The sequence below is a fragment of the Vitis vinifera genome, chromosome 7 (assembly GCF_030704535.1).
Source record: "Vitis vinifera cultivar Pinot Noir 40024 chromosome 7, ASM3070453v1".
Lineage (NCBI taxonomy): Eukaryota > Viridiplantae > Streptophyta > Magnoliopsida > Vitales > Vitaceae > Vitis > Vitis vinifera.
Genome location: NC_081811.1, coordinates 21,563,922 through 21,585,825, shown reverse-complemented (window position 1 = coordinate 21,585,825; position 21,904 = coordinate 21,563,922). Strand labels below are relative to the sequence as shown.

The following is a 21,904-nucleotide window of genomic DNA, read 5'->3' as shown; positions in this document are numbered from 1 at the left end:
AGAATCTTGTTTGGTGGGAGATCATGACCCTATTTGGTAATTGTTTTTGAAAATAGTTTTCTGATTCTTCAAAAAAAAAAGGAAAACACATTTGACAATTAGAAAACAGAAAATATGGTGTTTTCAAATGACATCTTTTAGTTGTTTTTAATTGTCAACACTTCCCAAACGGAGGCCATGTGCTCGAGTCTCACCACCGTATGTTATTATTTCCTAATTTATTACGCCCATGTGTAAGATCCAAAAACAAGGTTACCCATGAGGGAGGGTGTTGGAGAGTATGATATACACTGTGAACCCAAATCCTATAAGTTTAAGCTTTTAGTAAAATTGGTACTTCAACATCCCCAAGGTGCAATTTTTATTTTATTTTATTTTTGTTTCCAAAAGTTTGAGGGTGACTTTATCCTATGCTGGTGATGAAAAATGTTGCTACTGTTTTTATTTTAATATGTAAAGAAATGAGAAATACATCTATAAGCACCTAAAGAGGGACACAATCAAAGTATAGCAGAATGCACAAAGGCCTATCAAAAAATAAAAAATAAAAAATAGCAGAATGCACAAATAGCAACAATAGGGGAAAAGATGATAAACACAACAGCTAAAGGTTGAACATCCTAATAACGACCCAATCGCTCTATAGTATCCCAAAAGACAAAGGTTAGCCCCCCACATGATCCTAGCCTTATCTAGGAAGGACTAACCTCTGGGGAAACCTTCTTTCAATTCGCAATTTAAATTTTAAATGTTCATTTTCTAAGAGTTTTGGCATTACCTCTCTTTAGCTGCACCAAAATAATCAAAGTTGAGTCATCATCCAAATCCTTCTTGTGTCTTTTCCATGCAAGAATTGCCACAATAAGAGGAATTCTTTTACTGTTCCTGGAAGAGCCCTCTAGTGACCAACAAAGAGAACATGAGATCTGTAATACTAGAGCTTGGCCACACTGAATGAGGATATGGTTCACCAACTCTTCCTTAATACTGCACAAACAACATCCATTCACTAAAGGTCATCCCCCTTCTCAAAAGTTCATTAATCATGAGGATCTTTCCAACACCATTTCCCAAGCAAAAAAGGACATCGTCAATGGAGCCCCTGATGCCCAAACTCCTTGGCTGAAAACTTTCAAGTGATCTCAGAAGATAAGGTGCAAAAGGACCTAACAAAGAATTGCCCATTATTCATTCTCTTTGTTCCTTGGAAAGGGACAAATGAATGCAATCCAGAAAGTGCTGACCGTATCCATCTTCAACCATGAAATGACCTATGAAAGCGGGGGTTCCAATGACCCCTGCCTTTGCTGCCCAACAAAACCACCCTATCATATTCTTGTTGTAGACAATTTTGAAAAAGGTAGGGAAGCTATCTTGAGGAAAAATTTCCCATACCAGCTATGTAACCAAAAATTGGTTTTAGCCCATTTCTCATGTGGATACAACTTGTGGGCTAAGACGACTCCTGTTCTTACGTTATAGCTTTTTAAAAGCCTATGTCAAAGCCTCTCCAACCTCTTTCAAGCTCCAATTCCTATCAAGTGCACCAAATTCACCTAAAATCTTCTGTCGCATAAGGTTATCTTGCTCTCTGTCAAATGTCTTGCAATCATTTTCTGAGAAAAATTTTGTTTACATACCGAAACTCCTAATGCTAGGCTCTTATTTCTGTTATTACAAACAGTAGTTCTCTTTATAAGATGCAGCTTTTTCCCTGAATGATCATCTCCCACAAGGAGTCTCATTTGTCTTTTCCAACTGGTTTCTAACTGTATTGAAATAATAAACAACAATATGTAGCAGATTGGCAAATTAAAGTAGATTTGCTATTATATTTTTAGTCTTGATCTGAATCTATTTTTAAATTAATTGATTTTTTTTTATTTGAAACAAACTAATCCATTAATATGAACTTTTAAAAATTAATTGAAATTTATTGTGTAATGGATTATTACTTCCCAAAAAATAATGACATGACTGACAATTTTTTATATGATATCAACAATATTGAAAAAGATTTATATTAGCTTGAAATTATTTTATTTGTTGAACTTATTTTTGTAATTAACTAATGAATTGAATTTAACAATTCAATAAACAAAGAAAATATTGTTGTCCAATAGATTCTGTAAGAAATCATTTCTAGTGGGTTTAGTTAAGACATACCATAAGCAACTGCAGTGAAGGCACGCCAAGAATGTTGATTGCCATTGCTTTATTGTGTCTTTACCTACACTGCAGTTTCTATGTTCTGAATAATTAGGTAGAGCTAACCTGTATTTCATCTAATTGGCTGTCTGCAGTACATGCCTATATCATCAATGTGTATATACTGTTCGTGTGTAATTAATGTCTACTACTAATTTGCTCCATACTAATTAGGTTTTTCTCATCAATCTGCTCTCTTTGATTTGTGTTCGGGATGAAGACATATCTAGTTGGATTTCCTAAGTTTATGAGGTTTGTTTTCTTTCTTTCTTTCTTTCCTTGATGTCTCCTCCCAACCACAATTCATGATACTTTGGTTAATAAATTCATCTTTGCCTACCAATAAAATAAAATAAAATAAAATTGATGCTTTGGGTGGTAAGAGTTTTCAATTGGTTTGGTTTATTTTAAAATTTGCATGTTGTTCCTGTATTATTTGGGATGCTATTTTGGCATTTCCTTTCTTTTAATGTATTCACTCTCTTACTTATAAAATAAAATTGTATGCTCCTATTGTCAAAATGTTGTGTGAATGGCTGAAAATCTTGGCCTTGAGTTTTGTATATTATATATAGACTTTACAAGGATGCTATACATGGAAAGCAAATAAAAGTAAATGAATTCCCGCATGATTCTAGCCCTATACATGTAAACTATAATCTGTCAAATAATATATGTTAACTGTACAGAATAATAAATGGAGAAATAAGGAAACAATTGTGGCCTAAAATAAAGAAAGAAGTGTGGACAGCAAAGCTGTCCTTTGACAGCCCCCCTCAAATTGATGCAGGTTGATCAACAAGCATCAATTTGCTACTTAGCAAGCAATGTCGATGACGAGAGAGAGTCTTGGTGAAGATATCAGCAATTTGTAAGTTAGTGGAAATATGTGGAAAAGTGATAACACGAGTTTCAAAGGTTTCACAGATAGAGTGACAGTCCACTTAAATATGCTTTGTGCGCTCATGATAGATAGGATTGGCCGTGATCTGAATAGCACTTGTATTATCGGCATGTAGAGATGTAGGATCGGTCTCAGAAAAATCTAACTCCGCAAGCAAACCTCGAAGCCAAATGATTTCAGAACAAGCAAGAGACATCGCCCAATACTTAGATTCCGTAAATGACTTAGAGACTCTGTCTTGCTTCTTACTTTTCCAAGAGATCAATGCATCACCTAAGAACACATACCAACCAGTGATGGAGCGACTGGTATTCACACAACCAGCCCAATCAGTATCACTATAAGCAGCAAGGCGAGTAGAATTGTCTGCAGGGAAGAACAAGCCACGAGTAGAAGTGCTTTGAACATAGCGTATGATCTTACGGACAGTAGCCAAATGAAGATGATGAGGAGTCTGAAGGAACTGGCTGACTTGTTGTACAACAAAAGAAATGTCTGGTCTAGTAATGGTGAGATAAACAAGGCTACCCACCAACTTCCTGTATAAACTGGGATCAGCAAGTAAGTCGCCCTCCTCTTTGCGAAGCTTGACATTTAATTCCATGGGAGTATCAACAGAAGTAGCCCCTTGTAGACCAGCTATAGCCACCAAGTCACTCGCATACTTATGTTGATTGAGGGAAATACCAGAGGGACTATGATGCACCTCAAGACCAAGAAAATATGTGAGAGACCCAAGATCTTTCATATGAAAGGACTCGGAGAGATGAGTTTTGAGCTGACCAAGTAAATCAGAATCGGAACCAGTGATTACAATATCATCAACATAAACCAAAAGAACAACAATACCCATGTCTGATTTCCGAAGAAACAAGGAAGTGTCATACTTGCTTTGCCTGAATGAAAATTGTAATAAAGTGGTGCGGAATTTATCAAACCAGGCCCTCGGAGCCTGTTTGAGACCATAAAGAGAGCGACGAAGCTTACACACATGTGAAGTCGGAGAGGGAAACAATCCCGGGGGTGGCTTCATATAAATACACTCTTTAAGATCCCCATGAAGAAAAGCATTTTTTACATCCATCTGATGTAGTGGCCAATCACTGGAAGCAGCAAGAGCTAGAATCGTACGAACAGTAGTCATTTTAGCCACAAGAGCAAAGGTTTTTTCATAATTGACACCATATTCCTGATTATTCCCAAGTGCAACAAGCCAAGCTTTGTAACGATCCAAACTTCCATCATATCGGGCCTTGATTGAGTAAACTCATTTGCAACCCAGAGGAACAATAGTGGGAGGACAGAGCTCAATGTCCCAAGTGTGATTGGCCTCTAGAGCGGCAATTTCTTCCTGCATAACTTGTCGCCAACAATCATGCTTGGCAGCATGTGAGTAGCATGTGGGAATATCAAAATTGGACAATGCAGCAGTAAGGGCTGAAATAGAATTGCCAAAAGTGGAAGAGGGAAATCCATGCCTATTCGGAGGTACAGACACTCGAGGAGAGCGATGTACTAAAGGTGCTGGAGGTGCTGCAATTGACTAAATCTGGAGCGTGGTAGGATCAGATATCGAGTGAGCTACTGAAAGAGACTGGGCGGGAGCGTCTCGTATACATAATACCTGGTTGAAAGCGAGAATTGACTGGATGAAGATCTGAGAACTGCTGCTCAAAGGAAGGGAGGACCATAGTAAAAGAGGATATAGGAAAGAAATGTTGATTTTCAAAGAAAATAACGTTCCTAGAAATACTTGTACGATGTAATGTAGGATCATAGCAAACAAATCCCTTTTGACACATATTATATCCTAAGAAAGCACATCGAACAGATTGAGCAAATAATTTATGTCACTCATGAGGAGGTAAATGAACAAAGCATACACAACCAAAAATACGAAGGTGATCATAACTAGGTTGCTTAGCAAATAAGCGGAAATAGGGAGACTCCATATGTAGGACTTGAGAAGGTAAACGATTAATCAAGTGAGTAGCAGTTTTCAGAGCCTCTACCCAAAACATGGATGGAACAGAAGATTCTAACAAGAGAGTATGTACCACATCTAGGAGATGACGATTTTTGCGTTCAGCAACTCCATTTTGTTGAGGAGTAGAGGGACATGAGCGTTGATGAATAATACCCTTAGAAGCCAAGAATGCTTGAAACTCAGTAGACAAATACTCACCACCGGAATCTGTGCGTAATGTCTTAATAGAAATAGAAAATTGATTGTCAACATATGCCTATGAGAAGGATAACCTTTGGAAAACTGTGATAGGGGTGAAATACGGTCAAGAGGGATGTGGGTGGAAGACAAAGGAAGTGTGTGGGCCTTTTGGGGTGGGGTTGTGGAAGGACATCATGAAGGAGGTGGATTGGTGCTGGGAGAACATTGAGTTTAAGGTTGGGAAGGGGAACAGAGTTTTGTTCTGGACGGATAAGTGGTGTGGCAACGAGGCGCTTGCTCAATCTTATCCGCAGTTGTTTACCTTGGCGGGTCAAAAGAATGCCAGAATTTGTGAAGTGTGGGACTCTAGCATGGGTCAAGGAGGTTGGAATCTCAGGTTGGCTAGAGACCTCAATGACTGGGAGATGGAGCAGATAGGAGATATGCTGAATCTGTTGAAGGACTTCAGGACTTCTCTTGAAGAGGACTCAGTGAGATGGAAGTGGGAAGGCAATGGAGTTTATGGGGCTAAGGGGGCCTACAAAACTTTGAGCGGCTCTTCAGCCGGGGATTTCCCGTATAGGCGCATTTGGATGGATAAGGTTCCAACAAAAGTGTCTTTTTTTGCTTGGGAAGCCTCGTGGGGGAAGATCCTTACTTTGGATAAGCTTCAGAGAAGGGGGTGGCAGCTCCCAAACCGGTACTTCTTATGCGGCTATGAAGAGGAAAGTGCGAATCACATCCTCTTACATTGTACAGTGACTAAAACTATTTGGGAGATTACCCTTGCCATTTTTGGAGTTCAATGGGTGTTCCCAGAGTCAGTTATAGAGGTGTTACTTAGTTGGAGGGGTTCTTTTGTGGGGAAAAAAAGAAAGAAGATATGGAATTCCATTCCGGTGTGCATATTTTGGACGGTTTGGAAGGAAAGGAATAGGCTAGCTTTCAGGGGAGGGTTTTTAGATATTCAGAAATTCAAAAATTTTTTTGTATGTAATCTGTGGAGTTGGGCTAGGGTGTACAATGGTGAGGAAACATACTCTCTTTTAGGTTTTTTGGAGTGGCTTGGAACCACTTGAGGGTGGGTGAGGATGGGTGGGGTTTTTCCCCTTTTTTGTTTTTTCTAGCCTTGTGTAGGGCTGTTCAGTATACTCCCTGTATACGTGTGGCTTTTAGCCTTTTCTAATATATTTGGTTGTTTATCTATCAAAAAAAAAAAAACATATGCTAAAAACTCAATGAAAGTACGAAAGACCTCAGATTTAGAGCGAAGAAAGTAGATCCAAGTAAATCTGCTATGATCATCAATGAAAGTCACATAATATTTAAATTTCTCGTGTGAACTAATCGGGGAAGGTCCCCAAACATCACTATGGATAAGATCAAAGCAGTGAGATGCTCTACTTGCATGCAAAGGGAAGGGAAGAGTTTTACTTTTATCAAGTTTGCAAGAATCACACTCAAGAGATAAAGAAGAACGATCCTTATTACCAGGTAAATCAAAGTTCAATACATGAGATAAGATCTGAGTATTGGGATGTCCTAAATGACGATGCCACACCATACTAAGATCTGAAACATTATTACAAGCAAAAGACTTAATAGAAGAAAGTGGAGAAAAATCTGGAACAGGTAAAAATAGTGGAAACAAGCGCCCCACTTTAGGTCCCTTCGTGATCGGCTCCCCCGTTACCTGGTCCTGCACAACACAACCATTACCAGAAAAATTAACAGCACAATTGTTATCAACTAATTGGCCAACAGAAATAAGATTCGTGGAAAGCTGAGGAGCAAGAAACACATCAGTGAACTTAGAAGAGGCATCGCCGATAGCAGCTATGGGCAAAGAGCTGCCATTGGCAGTATGAATGGAAGATTAACCAATGTATTGCCGAACATGACACAAAGCGGTGGGATTATTAGTCATGTGATTAGAGGCCCCCGAGTCCACGTACCAGAGTTTAGTAGAATTGTTACCTTGGAACCCCATTGCTGATAATGCTGAAATTAACATCCGTTGCACCATTTTTGGGGTGCAGTAATCTGGTGCAGGAGGTGCAGGAACAGAGCACGCAACTAAAGGAGAGTCGTGTGCTGTAGAAGTTGTTACAGGAGGGATAATAACCGAAGTCTGAAATGCTTGGGCCTGACGATTCTGGGGGCGAATACGATATTCTTTGATAATGTGACCCTTCTTCTTGCAATAAGAACAAAACTTCTTAGGACAAGTGGCAGTAATATGCCCATATTCCTTGCAATAGAAACACGCAAGTTTTTAGAATGCATAGGTGGTCCGCGTCCTTGGGCAGGATAAGCTACAGTTGCCGTCTTGGAACTGCCATGAGATTGCTCCAGAATAGCTTGAGTACTAAGGCGTTGCTCTTCACGAAGTAACTCACTAAAACAAATATCAAAAGAGGGAACAAGAGATCTATTCAGTAAAGAGGAGCGGACAGATTCATAATCTGGACGTAGTTTCATAAGAAACTAATCACGCCGAGTAGTCGCGTGAATAGTCTGAATAGTTGAGAGAGCGGCAATAGGATCATCCGCTGTAACCAAATCAGCATATTCATGCCAAAGAGTCAGAAATGCCAAGTAGTAGTCCTAGATTAATAGACTACCATGTTGAAACATGGCAATTGCATGTTCTAACTGAAAGCGACAAGCATCATTATCCTGATGATAAACTTTCTTCAAGTAAGCCCACATAGATTGAGCGGAGCGATGGGGCCGCAAGTGGGTGACAATATGAGGCTCCACTGAACCAAGAAGCCAAGACATGATGCGTGCATCAAGCATAGCCCATGAAGGAGAAGACCCAACACCCTAAGATTTGTCAAAAGTGGATGGTTTTTCAACATTCGTGCCATCAATATGACCCCAAAGGGAAAAATCTGGACATAATAAAGGCCATGAGAGAGAAAGTGAGAGAGGGTGCGAGAGAGGGCGACGGCGACTGCGATGGAGAGGAGGAGGAGGAGAGATCGGCGTCGCAAGTCAAACGGAAGGAGAGTAGGTTTTCAGTGGAGTCTAAGGAGTTTGAGATCGCAGTGGAAGAGAAAAGAGGAAAGATCCAAGGATGCATTGTGGAGAAGAAGGGAGGGGTCTCGTCATGGGTTCGGCTGGGAGCGGAGAGCTTAACGTTCTTCTTGGAAGGGTTGAACCTCTGTATCAATGGTGAGAAAGAAACCACATGGGGAAGGGATTGGAAGGAGCAGGGGCGAGTGTATTCTATGATTCGGGGGACAAACAGAGCGGGGGGGTTCATTCGCCTAGGGGTCTCTGATGTGGAGGGGAAAAGGTTCTGCGTCTTTGTCCCAAGAGGTCGTAGGGATAAGAAGGGGTGGACGATAATGGCGGAGAAACTCAAACAGGTGTTAGGGTTTTTTGGTAAAAATCCGGAAAAATACAAGGGAAAGGTTGTGGAGAAAATTGCGATGGGAGGGTCGTATGCAACGATGGTGAGAAAGTCGACGACGGGTAACCTAAATGCTGCTACAATAAAGGTGACAAAAGAGGAATCAGAAGGGATAAAAAGGAAATTGCAAAATTGTGTTGTGGCGAGCTGGAGAGAAGGATCAGGGGGGGAAGATGATATCGAGAAATGGGGGAAATTCTGGGCAAAGTCTTGGGATCTCAAAGGTAACCTAGGGCTAGCTAAGTTGAATAAGAGGAAAGCGTTGCTGGAATTTGAAGATTTGGAGGAGGCTCGACGAGTCGTTTCCTCTGGGAGCTGCGCGTGGGAAGGAACCCCGGTAAGGTTGGAACATTGGAGCCCTAGGAGCGGATGTTGGGCAGAGGGGGAAGAGAGAAGGGACGTATGGGTAAGGATTGTGGGGCTCCCAATTTCGTTATGGAGCCCAGAAATTTTGAGGAGAGTAGGGGATGCATGTGGTGGTTTTATCACCGCCGATGAAAATACGAGATCGATGAGAGATCTCCAATGGGCTAGAATCCTAGTGAAATGGGAAGGGGAAGCCAGACCCAACGTGTTGGAAATTGAAGGGGAGGATGAAAGTTATGTTGTGTCCCTATGGTGGGAATGTTGGCCGGTGTTGAGGAGGAAATGCAGGGCTGAAGCGGATCGGCAAAGCAGGGAGGTTAGGGGTGAGGAGGATCCATGCGCGGGGCAGCGAGTGATGAAGGGTTGGGGGAGCGGGAGGCTCGAGATGCTGCACCCGTCAGATGATGGGACGTTGCTGCAGGGGGGCGGGTCGGGTCGGATGGAGACCAGCCCAGTGCCAAGCCCGTCAAACTGCAATTGGGTCCCAACTGATGAGATAAAGACTTCAAGCCCAATCGCGGGCCCAAGGCAAATCAGAAGGGAGGGCGGGCCTAACGTTTTGTTTGGGTCCATAGACTCTAAGAACAAAGGGGAGGCTGTAAGTGATGTTGGCCCAGACGATGGCCCATCGGAAGTTGTGGGCTGCTATTCTAAAGGTTCAGCTCTGCCTCTAGCCCAGATGACAGCTAACGGCCTGCTTGGTTTAAAGGCCTGCACAACAAAAAAGGGCTCTAAGGCACTAGCAGTCCAAGAGGTAACGGATCCTGCGCACAGTCAGTTCCCAGAAGCAGAGTTCTTTGCTGCGAGGGAGGATGAGAATAAAAGGAAGCTACAAGGAGGGGTGAGGCTGACAGAGACGGATAGGGCGCTTAAGGAGGAATCAATGAGGTATAAAAAGGGGGTTGGTTCCTGGGGGAAAAGGGATAAGGGGAATTCTCATCTTAATTCTTTTTTTCTTGATCGGACTCTGGGGGGGGAGTCTTTCGATCACTCTGGGGATTTGGATGAGGAGGGTCGGGCTGATAAATCACTGTGGCTAACAGTGTATAAGGCATGCAATGAAAGGATTAAGGAGTGTAAGGAAGTGGGAGGCATACACTGCAACAGTGACAAAGGTAGGGAGATGGAAGGGGCAGGTGTTATAGAGGATGCTCAAATTGTGAGAAGTGAGATGGGGGGTAACTGGGAAGAGAGTGGTTTGGCAAGATTCAGCAAGTTTCTGGGCTTCCCTACGGAGGGATTGGAGAAGGAAATCTTGAATTTTTTGACAAAGATCAGGAAAAGAAGGGAGAAAATACATAGCAAAGAGTTATTGGAAAAGTCTAAATTTGAAAGGGAGTTAAAACGCTTAGAATGCTCCATAAACTATGAGGGAGGGATGAAACAGAAAGGCTCGGTACAGGGCAAAGGGCGCCAAATTGTAGTTGTCCAATGAAGGTGAAAATATTGAGCTGGAATGTGAGGGGGGCAAATGACAGCTCCAAAAGAAAAGTAATTAAGACATTTATTAGAAATCAGAGGGTGGACTTAATGTGCATTCAGGAGACAAAAGTGCAGTGTATGACGGATAGCATTGCGAGAAGTATAGGAGCAGGGAGATTCCTAGGCTGGAGAGCAGTGAATGCGGAGGGAGCATCAGGTGGTATTTTTATATGCTGGGATAGAAGGGCCCTGGACATGCTAGATTGGGAGGAGGGTCAGTTTACCTTGTCTTGCAGATTTCGTAATATAGAAGATGGAAATGTATGGGTTTTTACGGGAGTGTATGGCCCTTTTACTAAGGCAGAGAGGAATGCTTTATGGGAAGAGTTTGGGGCGATCAGAGGGCTGTGGGAGGATCCTTGGTGCATAGGGGGGGATTTTAACATTACTTTGTTCTCAAGGGAAAGGAGTGGGCAGAGGAGGATTAGTTCAGCTATGAGAAACTTTGCTGAAATTGTGGATGACCTTGGGCTGGTGGATCTGCCGCTGCAGGGGGGAGATTTTACTTGGAATGGGGGTCTTCATAATCAGACTTGGGCTCGTTTGGACAGGTTTATGGTGTCTCCTAGTTGGATGGATCAATTCAGTGGGATTAACCAGTGCAGGCTGCCCCGACCGGTGTCCGATCATTTCCCAATTATGCTAGTGGGGGGTGGGATAAGACGAGGCCCGACCCCATTCAGATTTGAAAATATGTGGCTTAAGGCTGAGGGATTTAAAGAGCTTGTACGCAGCTGGTGGCAAGGTATCGATGTTAGGGGTAGTGCTAGCTATAAGTTGGCCACTAAAATGAAGGAAATCAAACAGAAGCTGAAAGTGTGGAATAGGGAAGTATTTGGTAAGCTGGAGAGTAATAAATCTGCAGCTTTGCAACAGGTGGAATTTTGGGATAGGGAGGAAAATGACAGAATTCTGACTATGGAGGAAGTAGAACTGAAGAAAGAGGCAAAGGAAAATTACAAAAAATGGGTGATTATGGAGGAAACTCATTGGAGACAACTTTCTAGAGAGATATGGCTGAAAGAGGGGGATAGAAACACGGGCTTCTTTCATCGTATGGCAAGTGCTCACCGTAGAAATAATTGTATGGAGAGAGTTAAGATTAATGGGGAGTGGTTTCTAGAGGAGCAGGAAATTAGAGAAGGAATAGCTAATGCGTTTAAAGAGCTTCTTTCAGAAGATATGGGGTGGAAGGCGGATATTGGGAGTCTTCAGCTAGATCAGATCAGTCAAGAAGAGGCTGAAATGTTGGAGAGGCCATTTACAGAGGAGGAGATTCAGGGGGCTTTAATGGAGATGAATGGGGATAAAGCCCCTGGTCCGGATGGCTTTACTCTAGCTTTTTGGCAAAGCTGTTGGGAGTTTGTTAAAGAGGAGATTATAGAAATGTTCAAGGAATTTTTTGAGCATAGCTCTTTCCTTAAAAGCCTTAACAATACTTTTTTGGTTTTGATTCCCAAGAAATGTGGTGCTGAGGATCTTGGGGATTTTAGACCTATCAGTCTATTAGGGGGTCTCTACAAGTTATTGGCTAAAGTGTTGGCCAATAGATTGAAGAGAGTGGGTGGTAAGGTGGTCTCAAATTCTCAGAATGCCTTTGTGAGGGGAAGACAGATTCTTGACGCTTCTCTAATAGCAAATGAAGTGATAGATTCATGGCAAAAACGAAGAGAAAAGGGTCTTATATGCAAACTGGATATTGAGAAAGCTTATGACAGTATCAATTGGAAGTTCCTATTGAAGGTGTTGCAGAAAATGGGCTTTGGGTCTAAGTGGGTGGGGTGGATGTGGAGTTGTCTATCTTCAGCTAAATTTTCAGTGATGGTTAATGGAGTGCCTGCAGGTTTCTTTCCTAGCACCAAAGGCCTTAGACAAGGAGATCCCTTGTCTCCTTATCTCTTTGTCATGGGAATGGAAGTGTTGGATGTTCTTATTAGGAGAGCTGTGGAGGGGGGCTTCTTATCAGGATGCAACATAAGGGGTGGTAGTGAATCTCCATTGCATATCTCTCATTTGTTCTTTGCGGACGATACCATCATATTCTGTGAGGCTAGGAAGGACCACTTAACTCATTTAAGTTGGGTTTTGTTTTGGTTTGAAGCGGCTTCCGGTCTAAAGATTAACCTTGCAAAAAGTGAGATCATTCCAGTGGGAGAGGTGGGGGGGATGGAGGAGTTGGTTGTTGAACTAGGGTGCAAGGTGGGCTCTTTACCTTCTCAGTACTTGGGTCTACCCTTAGGGGTACGCAATAGAGCGCCTTATATGTGGGACGGGGTGGAAGAGAGAGTCAGGAGAAGACTAGCTCTTTGGAAAAGGCAATATATATCTAAAGGGGGAAGAGTTACCTTAATAAAAAGCACTTTGGCTAGCATGCCAATCTACCAAATGTCAATCTTCAGGATGCCCAAGATGGTGGCTAGAAGACTGGAGAAATTGCAAAGGGACTTTTTGTGGGGAGGAGGACAGATGGAGGGGAAAACTCACTTGGTTAATTGGGAGGTGGTATGTACAGATAAGACCAAAGGTGGGCTAGGCATTAGAAAGCTAGCCTTGTTGAACAAAGCATTACTTGGCAAGTGGATATGGAGGTATGCTAGTGACAAAGATAATCTTTGGAAACAAGTGATCAAAGTGAAGTACGGGCAGGAGGATTTCGGGTGGAGGCCAAAGAAGACTATGGGGGCGGTGGGAGTAGGGGTTTGGAAGGAGATTTGGAAAGAATCAGAATGGTGCTGGAATAACATGTTCTTCAAAGTAGGGAAGGGCAACACAATCAGGTTTTGGACAGATGTGTGGTGTTTAGAGACAGCGTTGTCCCATTGTTTCCCTCATCTCTTTGCTATGGCGGTTCAAAGGAACGCAACGGTTGAGGAAATGTGGGATCAAAATTCGGGTAACGGAAACTGGAATCTCAATTTTTTGAGGGACTTCAATGATTGGGAGTTGGGGTTGGTTGGAGATTTTCTTCAGATTTTGAGGGGCCACAAACCCTCTGGGGTAGAAGACTCAGTCCTGTGGAGTAAAGGAGGAAGGGCGCATTTTAGGGTAAAGGAAGCGTATAATTTGCTGGTGAGATCTGAGGATACAGGCTTTCCTTCTAGAAGCATTTGGGTGACAAGGGTGCCAACTAAAGTTTGTTTTTTTGCATGGGAGGCGACGTGGGGGAGGGTGCTGACTTTGGATAGACTACAAAGAAGAGGGTTACAACTTCCAAATCGCTGCTTTCTTTGTGGTTGTGAGGAAGAAAGTGTAAATCATATACTCATACACTGTACAGTGGTTAGAGTTTTATGGGATATAGTGTTTGGTTTAGTAGATGTGAATTGGGTTTTCCCAAAAACTGTAAAGGATGTTTTAGTTAGTTGGAGGGGTTCGTTTGTGGGAAAGAAAAGGAAAAAGATTTGGGAAGCCATTCCGTTGTGTATTTTTTGGACGGTGTGGAAGGAAAGGAATAGGATAGCTTTTAGGGAGGGGGTGTTGAACGTTCAGAAGTTAAAGAATATTTTTGTTTGTAACTTGTGGAGTTGGGCCAAACTGTATGTAGGTGAGGAGGCGTTCTCCCTTATAGGGTTTCTTGAGTGGATGGCTTCCACTTAATGGGAGCTGTTTTTGTTTTGTTGTTTTTTAGGCTTAGTTGCCTTGTATACCCCCTGTATACTTTGTGGCGTCTTGCCTTTTGAATGAATTTCCTTTACTTATCAAAAAAAAAATATGACCCCAAAGGTCTTTTCCCTTGAAAAAAAGTTCAAATTGAAATGCCCAGGTAGAATAGGTTGTGTCTGTAAACTTAACACACACAAGTGCGGAATCCATAGAAAATAAATAGAACCCGAGACAAAAAGATGGACCAAAAAAAAATCCAAGAAGAAACTGACCCACGACAGCCACAGAAATACCGAGAAAAATGGTTGTGGTTGGGTGCAGCACGGATCAACACAAACTTGACCGAAAGACACGAGAGGCACCTCCGAAACCGAGAAGACAAAAAAGAATTTGAGGGAAGAAAAATTAGCAACCTTGCTCTGATACCATGTCAAAATATTGTGTGAATGGCTGAAATACCTTGGCCTTGAGTTTTGTATATTATATATAGACTTTACAAGGATGTTATACATGGAAAGCAAATAAAAGCAAATAAATTCCCGCATGATTCTAGCCCTATACATGTAAACTATAATCTGTCAAATAATGTATGCTAACTGTATAGAATAATAAATGGATAAATAAGGAAACAATTGTGGGCTAAAATAAGGAAAGAAGTGTGGACATCAAAGCTGTCCTTTGACACCTATAAAATTTTGCTCACAGATAATGCAATTTATTGATTAATGGATTATGTGCCACAATTTCATTTCTGCCCTCTTCTTTATAACAGGTGAGTGATATTTTCATCTGTTTGGAGGCTTTTTACTATCTGCTTGTCTACCCTAATGGAGAAGTCCTAGGGAGCTCTCTATGATCAGCTCATGGCATGAGAATCTGAGTGGAGCTGTAAAGAAAGCCCTAGCAACGAGCCCTGTGGATCCAGGTAAATCTCACCATCCTGGAGGTCTGCTTCTCATATGATCCATCACTGGAGGACTTTGTTCAAAAGCATATTTATCTTTATAAAACATTATTTTGACTGAGATTATGTGATAAGTGAGCAACCATGAAAACAATTGATTGTGTATGGTGTTCTATCTGTTGCTTTTTTTGTAATGTCCTGTTAAGTGCTGAAGAAACGCAGGAAGAAGTCATGAGAGTTAAAATATTGAATGCCAAATTTGTCATTATGAGAGACAAGAAAAAACTCTGCTTAATGTGAACTATGGTTTAGCTGAAGTGAATTTTTTTCTTTTTTAAATTTTATTGGAAAACCAGAACATTTAGAACAACAATGTGCATATACAAAATTCAAAACCTTAATTGTCATCAAGGCTCCTGTCCATGGGCAGAGATACACATACCATGTAAATCTTCAGATTCCTAGAAGTATAGCTTTCTTTGATTTTGATTGGAATCTTCAACCTAAAGCACATGAAACTTTTATACCATGGTTCAAATACAAACTGCACAAGACTCCTGTCAATAACTGAAGGATGAATTCTTTTTAATCATAATTAAAGCACACTCTGGACTTCCTTTTCTTTTTTCCTTCTTCTTCTGCTCTCTCTCTCTCTCTCCCTCAATAAGCAATAGAGGTCACCCTGAGTTGTGGGTTGCATACATTAATCAATTGCGAAGATGCACAATCAAATTTTCCATCACATTTAGTCTACAGTACATTATGCTTTTGAATCATTCCATCACATTGTGACTTCTACACTGCTCCATGAACACTTCCAATTCAATTTTAGTAGATCCAATGCACAATGTAAAGATCCAACAGGTTCAACGGCTCCTCACAAGTTGCACCCAGTTGTAGGAAAGGATCAGAGGGTTCTAATGTTCGAGGCTTTTAAAAAAATAATGGAAATTCTTTTCATTAAGAAAAAATTTTTATTGAGGAAAATCTCCAAATGTTTTCCCAAGCTCAATGCATGAGAATCCTCCTCTTTTTTTTTTCTTTGTTTACTCATTAAAAAAATAATCCTTTTGAGTTTTATATATACACAGGGAAGCATTTTAGGTTGGCTAACAGAGTTGTGATATAAATATGGAAGGTTCCTATTTGAGGTGGGATTGACATTTAATCTATCAAGAGTACCCTTGGATGGATCAATCTCTAATTTTCAGCATGAATCAATCAAAAGGGCACCTTGATGGATTGAAATATGAGTTAGACTCTTGATCAGTCTATTAAATTACTTCTTAGATTGAGGGACTGATCTCTTCTGTACTTGGTTTGGCTTCATGCTAAACATTTATGATGTAATTAACCAACATTAGAACCTTTTGTATTTTCAAAGTTGAAAGTAGGGTGTCTAGGTCCCTCACCATCTCAATGGTGTGCTCAAAGAAAGATTTGCATAGGCATTTTGGAATGGGTTAGGGTGTACATAGAAGATTGCTCTTTGTTCATGCTAGACCTTATTGATTGTTTGAGCTCTATGTAGTGAGGGGAGTTTTTTTTTTTTTGCGTTTCCCATGACTAGGTGTGAACCTTCTGGTGCCCTTGTGTACACTGTGAATGCTTTGCCACACCTTTTTGTTTAGGCTCTGTTTCATATAATGAATGCAATGTGCCTATCAAAAAGGAAAAAAAGGGATTCACATAGACAAATTGGGGAGTTCTTCAAATTCAACCTTTTCAAGAAGAGGTTGATTGAATGTTCAGAACCATATTGGCAACTCAACTTAGGACAGAACTGCCAACACTATCTTGAGGACACAAAATTGTAACTGCAACTATAGCAATCAATCCAGGTTTTTGTTACAAATGTTATTCATGTTGTGCACATTTACACATATTCTAATACAGTTAAAGGTTGCATTGCTAGTATATTATTTACAAATATTTCATTTGCTCCTTGTATTTTTATTCCATTTCATTTTTGTTAAACCTTTTCCCATTATTATCGACAAGTAGAAACTAATGATATGAATGTTCTTCTTGTGGTTATTTGTTTATGGACCCCATCTGCAAGTCCTATTTCCATCTATTCTCCGTGAGTTGTTGTCACCGTTTTCTTTTAACAGATATGCAGAAAAGTGGGAGTCTTTCCAAGAATAGTGGCTCTTTAAGACTGGCATCCCAGCAGTCTCTTCGTCGCATGGGCTTGTGTTCTCAAATTGCAACAGGGCAGCATTCTTCCCCAATTGTCTTTCCAGAGAAACGCAGCAAGGTGAAGGCTTCAAAGCGGAGTGAGATCAGTTTCCCCAGTGATAATCCAGAGAAAGTAAAGAGGGAGGAGCACAGAATTGAGGTGGGAGATGAACAGTCTGATCTGTTGGGTGTTGAAGTATTTTCAGGAAAACTGGTTTTGGACAAGAGAAAGACCAGTAAAAGTACTGATGTTCAAACTTCAACTGAAGTTACAAATCAAGAAGCTGTTGATGCTAAACTTACAAGCAAGGCATTAGTTTGGGGTTCTCATATCTTGTGTTTGGAGGATGTGATTTCAGTAAGCTTTTCCAGGCTGGTTACACTTTTTTCTCTTTAAATTTGTGGCTTCTCTTCCTTGGAATGAGAATTGATATTTTGTTTCATTACTTTGACAGGTATCGTACAGCTCTGGTCTCAGACATTTTACTGTGCATTCATACCCAATAAATAAGGCTTCATGTGGCCTTTCTTGTTTTATGAAGACTCGAAGAAGTCGGAAAGACTACCGCTTCCTGGCTTCCAGCTTGGAAGAAGCACTTCAGTGGGTTAGTGGGTTTGCAGATCAGCAATGTTTTGTAAATTGTTTGCCTCATCCTCTGGTTTCTTCAAAAAAACAGGCTTCAGATTTAGTTGCAATTGATTCTCATCCTGAGTCTCATATAAAATGCAAAAGTCCACCAAAAGTGCTTGTGATATTAAATCCCCGGTCTGGACGTGGTCGATCAAGTAAAGTTTTCGAAGGCATGGTGGAACCCATATTTAAGGTATATTGCATTTCTGGTTTGTTATGGGCATCATTCTGAAAATGCTAATTATTTTTACATATTCTTCCAAAGGGATCTTCTTGGTGCAAACCATACAGAAAAACAGAATAGCCATATGTCTCCATGCTCGTGCTAGCTTTAATACCACACTAGATTAATTTATAAGAGTTCCATGTCATTTAGTTGGAGTCATCGTGGTTCTTTTTGTATTGTCCAACTGTTTCCCACCCCAAGTGAGAAATATTTTCATCTGTTATGTGCTTCTTTTCATTTCTTTAAACAAAATAATGACATTAATGTTCTAGTTATTTATTTATTACTATTACTCTTGAGGTGTAGGGTTTGAATCTCAACATGCTTAAATATATTTTCCGCTGCCATTGCTAGAGCATAAAAAGACTGGCTAGGTTTTATTTCTCTTATAATACTATTAGCAAAGGAAGATGTGGATTAGTGTTCCATCTTAACATGTGAAATGTTGCAAAAAAGAAAAAGAAAAAAAAGAATCCCTTGCCTTGTTATAAAAAATCAAAAGAAAGCTACAATTTGAATTTCACAATTCTGGGTTTAATGATGTTTCTTTTGAAATCTTTCTCAACTTCTCTCCTACATGTTACACTCTCATGTCTTACCCAATCAACTTCTTTCATGTGTTACATCCTACATGTGTAATGCACACACCCATCTAGTAATAGTGAAAACGGCTGTTGAAGTTCACTCTTGGCTGCTCCCCTTATGGAAAGAGGCATAACCTAGAGAATTAAGACCTTAATTCCTCAAAATGTAAGGCTTCTGTGACTTAAGCACTCTTCGACTCAAGGACTTGCCTATGTCTGAAATTTTAGCCTCTCCTTTATTAACTATATTGGGTTATGATTTATTTTTCTCCTTTGATTTTGCTTCTGTTGAGTCCATACTTTTTAGCACTCAAATCTTTTTAGCCTGCATTGCACATTAAGAATTTTACTAATGAATGCTTAAGAGTATGATGTGGGATCTTAAAATTTCTAGCACTATACAATTTTCTTAGGGTGGAAAAAATAAAAGATGGCTAAAGAAAGAAAGAAATCCTTGGCAATCACACATAGGGTTTCATAAGCAATTGCAATTAGGGAAAAAACACTTACACTCACAAAGGAAGCATAATAGATTCTGAAATATTTATTAAAACTCTCCTCCTTTTTACTTTAGAAGTTTACATTATTATATAGACTCTTATGACCCTTTCCTAATAGGAAAACATTTGTAATTCCTTAGTTTTCCATGCAACGATAGGAAATGATATCGGAAAGGAATATTATTTAGAAAGTAGAAGAAATAGAAGTTTTTTAAAATTATGAAAGACGTAAAAGAAATAGAAACTTGACAAAAGTCAGCTAAGAACTAAAACATAAACTTAACATAGTAACTATGACAAGTTCCTAGATGAACTTAAATCATCATTAGTGATAAGTAATTATGGAACAAAAGCCGCATTTGGTGAATTAGACTATTGTTTGCTTGGAGAAACAGGAACTGGGTTTGGGCATCAAAGATTTATCCATCCTTAATGAGGCTCTTTTGGGCAAATAGTCTTAGAGATTTGTTAGTGAAAGGAACCCTCTCTAGAAAAGGGTAATTGTGGGCAAGTATGGGCAAGTTGAAGGGGGGTGGTGCACTAAAGAAGTGAGAGAAGGGCACGGTGTGGGAGTTAGTTGATCCAAATTAATCTCACAAAAAAGAAGAGTACTTATCAAAATAAAAAATAAAAAATCTCACAAAAAAGAAGAGTATCATCCAAAAACAGGAGGTGGGAGATTTGGAAACCTCCTCCCCATCTACCCCTAATCTTAAAGCCATGAATAAACCCTCCTGGCTCCACCCTTGAGATTAGATTACTTAAAGCTTCGATAACTAACACAAAAAGATAAGGTGAGAAATGGTCACTTGTCGTAAACCTCGTGTAGTTTGGAAAAACTTTGAAGGGAAGTCATTAATTAAAACTAACATCCTTATAGAAGAGACACAGAACTAAACCCAATTTCTCCATTTCACACCAAAACCCCCTTTTTACATCTATGAAAGGAGAAAATTCTACTCCACATGGTCATAAGTCATTTTTATATATAATTTGCAAATTGACCTAGCCCTAGAGCTTCTCTTCCTTGAATCGCTCCATTAGCAATTAAAGTTGCATCGAGGATCTATCCACCTCCACAAAGTCATTTTGGAAAAATGACACCACCTTCACAACTACCTTCTTTAGGCTATTCGCCAACACTTTAGCAAGAAGCTTGTAGATACTACCCATAAGGCTGATTGGACAAAAATCCTTAATGTCCTCCTCCCCTCTCTTCTTAGGAATAAGAGCCAAGAAAGTGGCATTAAGATTGTGCCTAAATACCTCCTTCAAGTGAAAATCCTCGCAAAAACAGCATCACCTCCTTATCCACTATAAGCCAACAAAATTTTCAAATAGCCATAGAAAACCCATTTGACCCTGGTGCTTTCCCATCCATCTTAGAGAGAGCAAACAACACCTCCTCCTCTAAGAACGGGCGCTCCAAAAAGACTCTATTTGAAGCACCAATACACTTGAAGAAATTTGTTACTATATTTGGTCTCGTTGCTTAGGGGATGTTGAACACAAACTTAAAATAGGCTACAATATCACCTTTAAGCTTTTTCTCGCCTTCTGTCTTAATCTCGTTTATTTTGAGGCTACGGATGGGATCACCATTTAGTTGAACATTTCCCATACGATGAAAGAGTCTTGTGTTGTTATTCCCTGCCCTTAATGGTTGAATAGAGCCTTGGATTTCTATCTCCATGAGATCTCTTCTAGAATGGCTAAATGGTTGTACTCATTCTTTGCTTGCTTCCGGTTCCTCCTATTATCTTCAAAGGGAGGTCCCACCCTTTCGATGTTGTCCTAATAATCTATCATCTCCAATGCAACTTCTTTCTTGATTATAACATTCCCAAACACTTATCTATTCCAAACCTTAAGGTCCTTCTTCAAGGCTTGCATCTTCTTAAAAAGCACAACACTTGGACTGCCCTAGGATTAGTATTTCTGCCACCACTCTTTGATCACGTCTCTAAAACCTTCCACCTTAAGCCACATACTCTGTCTTTCAAACTTCTTCATGGTAAGAACAAACATAGGCTTCTTTTGGGTTTCAACAACATCCTTGGGCTTCTCTTCGGGATGTTGCTTCATTTGTTCCATACTCATAAGCTTCATAAATAATGTCCTCTTAATTGAATGTGAAAGAATGTGTTAACTCTTCCATGATAAAACACAGCTTGATCATAGAGCCAAGGTCAACCAAGAAAAAGGTATATAATGGTCATGGGAATCACATTGCACCATATAGAATCATTATAATGTCCATGAAAAATAGATATGGAACTTCCTTTTGTCATCAAAATAAAAGCATTATTGATTCATGCTGTCTCTTATGGTTGAGGATGAGATTCTGTTGACAATTTCAACCTTGCAACGGTTGCCTCAACCATTAGATTCAAGTCACTACCTCCATCAATAATTGGATTACATGCTTCATTCCCACAACATACTATGGTTTGGAATATAGAGATGTGCATCGTATCTCCATTTTTGCAGTAAGAATGCATCTAAAAACTAAAAGAAAAGAAGAATCTTCTTTTGCCTCTTGAAAATTATCAACATTTATAGCCCCAATCTCACTAGAGGGAGTCATTAACTTCATCCATTATTTTCATCGCTTCTATTCCAACATCCATGCTCAAATTTCTTTTGCACATATTCATACCATATATACCCAATCTCTACATTTAAAACCATGGTCTTTGTCATCTTTCCATTGATTATTACCATAGG

At 40.2% G+C, this 21,904-nt stretch overlaps 1 protein-coding gene across 3 annotated transcripts in view; it reads left to right on the top strand.

The window, feature by feature from the left end:
• LOC100245435 (sphingoid long-chain bases kinase 1) overlaps positions 1 to 21,904 on the top strand; it is a 48,182-nt gene that overhangs the window by 3,354 nt on the left and 22,924 nt on the right. For 2 of the 3 annotated variants that reach the window (XM_059738370.1, XM_059738369.1), the window contains 4 exons: positions 2,383 to 2,460; positions 14,924 to 15,076; positions 17,170 to 17,594; positions 17,692 to 18,060. In XM_059738370.1, the coding sequence (XP_059594353.1) occupies positions 15,004 to 15,076; positions 17,170 to 17,594; positions 17,692 to 18,060 (867 nt within the window). In that variant the 5' untranslated portion in view covers positions 2,383 to 2,460; positions 14,924 to 15,003. The remainder of the gene's footprint in view (positions 1 to 2,382; positions 2,461 to 14,923; positions 15,077 to 17,169; positions 17,595 to 17,691; positions 18,061 to 21,904) is intronic. The other variant, XM_059738371.1, reaches the window with a different exon arrangement.